Raw genomic sequence first — 4,110 nt, 5'->3', positions numbered from 1 at the left:
ATGAGACTATAAATTCATGGATGTTGTACAACCATGTACGAGATGAACCTGAGACAATATATATAATATAAATAAATAAAACTAATATACCACCAAGAAATGTTAAGAATAAAATGTATGATAGACAATAACTCTCCATTATTGTTCCTGTTATTAACCCAACCAGGAAAATCTGGAGAATAATGAAAAGTATTATTGATGTTAAGGGGACACGTTCAGAGGATTGAATCTGCTAACATAATGTTATAGCTTTGAGAGGTTAAACTTTGAGAGGTTAAATCATATGCATTGAGGCTGAGATTCATAGCATCAGGAAGACCAACAAAATTCGCAGCGTTTGACGAGATTGTTCCAAGAACATCCGGAGCAATATTCCTGCCGGATTATTGTAATGGAAGGTGCAGTGTTACGCCATTAAATGAAATTAGAGGTGGATGTAGAAACTTTTAAAGTGTTTCCTGGAAGCTACAAGACGAGAGTTGAAACCAAGGCTAGCTACTATGTAATATATACAATACAACACCAACAGAGACGAACAACAGAAATGAAATTTAGCATAGGCACTTCATCGATTTAATATTGCAACATGCCACCTGAATTAGATGACCAAAGTGCCAATGCAGCAGGCTGACCTCACAGGGAAGTGAACATCATGTCATCCTGCCAACCACATACAACGAAGTAACAATGTGTAAGTCATATGCAAGCAGACAGCTGCTTTCATAAATTTATACAGCGCGTTTTTAGGCATCAGAAGCAGTTTCTCAATATTAGGCTCAAGGGCTGTTTGTTTCATACCACAATGTATGCATTAGCGTCAATGAAAGTCACAACCAATACTGATGTTGATGTTGGGCGTCGGTTCTGGGTGGTAGGTGAAGAGAAAGTTTTATTTTTATACCTGTCAGGAGGACGAAATGATATGATTCTCTTAGCATCACTCTATGTACGAAAATCTTGAATAGTAATGAAATAAATCTGGAAGAATGGCTCCTGCTAATACGTAGGCGAATCCTTGTTAGAAGCTACCACTGTTGTTGGTATTTGTCACAGTGGATGAAGCACTGAGAAAAAAAGTGAAAGAAAGTTCTTAATATGGAATGTAGTTATAGGGCACCAAACATCAGTACCGGGCTTCACAAGCCCATTGTCAGGTCGTAGAGTCAATAGATTACATAATACAAATTTATAGCTCGCAATTAATGGAACAAAACAAAAAAAACTATTAAGTGTTCCTAAAATGGGATAACGAATTGTCACATAAATAATCAGAGAATGCAGTGAATAACATTGGACAATTTCAGTTAAATGTAGAACATGATAATGCAAAGTAAAAACAACAAGTAATACGTTAATTGTGAATGAATCAAATCTTTGTCTTTATTAAATTAGTTATTACAACGATTGATTACTCTTCTATATCCTTGTTCCTACAAGAGAAAGAGGATTGTAATTCATGTCTATAAACTTTAAGATGCATCAAATGTTTTTCTTGGTTCTACTGCATTTATCAGCTGTAGAGATTACAATTTTGCTAGCGTCTTTTAGAACCTTGAGCTTCAAGTTTTACTACCGTGTCCACGAAGATATTTTTGCCGTTAAGATAGCACAACGATACGGCTAATCACATATTTTGAAGTATGTCCCGAGTAGCTGTCCTTGCGTGCCACAGTATGAGCGATAAGTGTCCGACGCGCCGTATAAGAGGAGGCCAGTGTGCTTGCCTGTGGCACTTGTAGCAAGGCCCTCAACTTAGAAGCCACTACAGCCATGAAGGCAGCCCTCGTCCTACTGATCTCTGGTGTGTTGCTTGTAGCGTACTGCACGCCGCTGGCTGCTGCAGACGATGGAGACGAGGTGTTCGAAGATGACGACGAGAATGACAGCTCAGCAGACGACGACTCCAACGGCTGCGGTGATGAGGAGGGTCTAAGTGGAGAGAGCAGGCGGGCAGCCAAAGGTAAGCAGCAGCTCAAGTGGGCAGGCGGCGCACAGGTCTAGCCATCATGACGGCACTATTGGCTTCCCCAGGCAGGCGTTCTGACATTGTGAATGTCTGCAGGCAGCATTCACGTTGTCAGGTTGTGGTGATATTGCAGTTATACGACTAGCACGGTTCTCAATAGGCTAAATATGCTGCTACATTCAGTTACATTTCCCTTTAATATGGATATTATGGCCCATTAAAATAGTTACGCTTGCTAAGTATGGACCCATGTTGAAAGGGCATTAGGCTTACATTTGTGTCATACCGAGGGGCTATCAAAAATCCACATACCATAAGCAATGCGAAATTATGATGCTGTCTTCAGCCAAGCAAGTACGACATTAATAATAAACTAACATGCATGCTCTCAATGTTGAGTGCTGAGACATACACTGAACACTTATCACGTATCTGTCCTTTTGGATAATTGGAATAATTGATGGGACATGTTCCTAATATCCGTATTGACTGGGAAAAAGCATCTATTCGGAACAACAAATGAAATAAAAAAATGTAGGATCTGTTATAACCGAAATGTTATTGCTCTACTGCTTCAATACAATAATGGTTGAGAGAATTTTGACAGATACTAAATACAGCAAAGTGGTTAGCGAAATTTCAGGTAATGAAGTAACACATTTTTTAGTTAGATTGTAATGCTTAATGTAGATGGTTGCCAGTTCATGGTGTGAGCGAAAAATGTTGTATAGTTATTATTAACTTGGAAAAGTATTTACACAATAGTTGCTGCAAGCCAGTCAGGTGGGAATGGGCCCAACACTTACTTGAGCTCAGACGCAAACTCGCAGTTAGCAACATGAACTAAATCTAATCATGAAATCCGTAAGACAAATTGCATTAAGCAATGCACTCGACTCCCAATTGTTTGGCACTCAGTTTTCAAAATAAATAGCTTCGCACAGCCTGCCATAGCGCCTACTGTTAATATTTCTACAATTATAATCGTTCGTAAATATTTTCTGTTAAGCAAAGTATGTCTTTTCAGCATATATCTTTCATTAAATAACCACTGATTAACTTTTGCATAACACTGTTATGTATTTTGGAAATGAGAGCAGAAATTGTTGATTACTCAAGGAATTTAAATTTTCTCATTTACAATAATGGAATTACTTTTTCGTTGTCACTGAATATTAATAGTGGTTTTTAAGTGATGATTTCGCTGATATTTAACGTTCAGATTTAATTATTTTTAAATTTTTATAATTTTCAGTTTTTTAAACAAATTATTAAAATTAAATTAGGTCAACAGTTTTTGTCTTTTTGTCTTCAATAGTGGCTCTCAGTTTTAATTAATAGTGACAGATAGGACCCTAGTTGATAACTGTTCAGGTTTAAGCGCTTGTACCATAGTGTTAACTTTAAGTTGGTAATTATTCACAAAATGAAACTACTACATTGGCTAGCCTTGACATACTTCTAAATATTAAAGTTGTTCTGGCCTTAATTTAGTGAGTGGTTGCTGGTGCTGTATAAAATAATAAACTCCCACAATGCATGGCAACAGGCTTGTCTTGTCCGTTTGCAATACACAGTTTATGGCCCACAGCGCTCTTCTTTCATATTAATTCCAATTCATGCTTTTTGCACTGTTCCCAGTTAACACCATAATTATGCCTGGCCATAACACATATTTCTTCCAGTTTGGTACCTAACAATGTGCAGTGCTACGTGCTGCTGGCAGCCACTATGCCTGAGCACATCTGTCAGACTCTACTGCACTGTGAGCATCTGTGCCCAGTGGCAATGATCCCTAACTCAAATACATTCTTTGACAGCTCACTGTAGGAAACGGCCCTGACTGGACTAGAGTAATTGCTACGTGTTAGCACATAATTCCTTTCTAGATATTGCATTTAAATTGCATAATCATATTAATTGATAAGAAAATAGTTAGAAAATAGTGTCAAAATGCGTTACATAAAAATTTACTCCAGTTCTCAAAATTACAACATTAATACTGCGAAACTCTCTTGTGTGTTAGACATAGTGTTGGTGTGTTACACACTGTATTCACGTATGTTCCTCTTTGCATTGGTAGACTGTTTTGTGTTCCATGCCTACAGTTTTGTTTCCCACAGAGCTCAGCTACCGTGTGAGTT

At 37.8% G+C, this 4,110-nt stretch overlaps 1 protein-coding gene across 2 annotated transcripts in view; it reads left to right on the top strand.

Moving 5' to 3' along the window:
* The first annotated feature begins 1,723 nt into the window (after window positions 1-1,723).
* LOC124804692 overlaps window positions 1,724-4,110 on the top strand; it is a 2,823-nt gene continuing 436 nt past the window's right edge. For both annotated transcript variants that reach the window (XM_047264944.1, XM_047264943.1), the window contains exon 1: window positions 1,724-1,960. In XM_047264944.1, coding sequence (XP_047120900.1) covers window positions 1,771-1,960 — 190 coding nt within the window. In that variant the 5' untranslated portion in view covers window positions 1,724-1,770. The remainder of the gene's footprint in view (window positions 1,961-4,110) is intronic.

The sequence above is a fragment of the Schistocerca piceifrons genome, chromosome 7, assembly GCF_021461385.2.
Source record: "Schistocerca piceifrons isolate TAMUIC-IGC-003096 chromosome 7, iqSchPice1.1, whole genome shotgun sequence".
NCBI classification, from domain to species: Eukaryota; Metazoa; Arthropoda; class Insecta; order Orthoptera; family Acrididae; genus Schistocerca; species Schistocerca piceifrons.
Note: the sequence above shows the minus strand (reverse complement) of the source record. Positions and strands in the feature narration are given on the sequence as shown.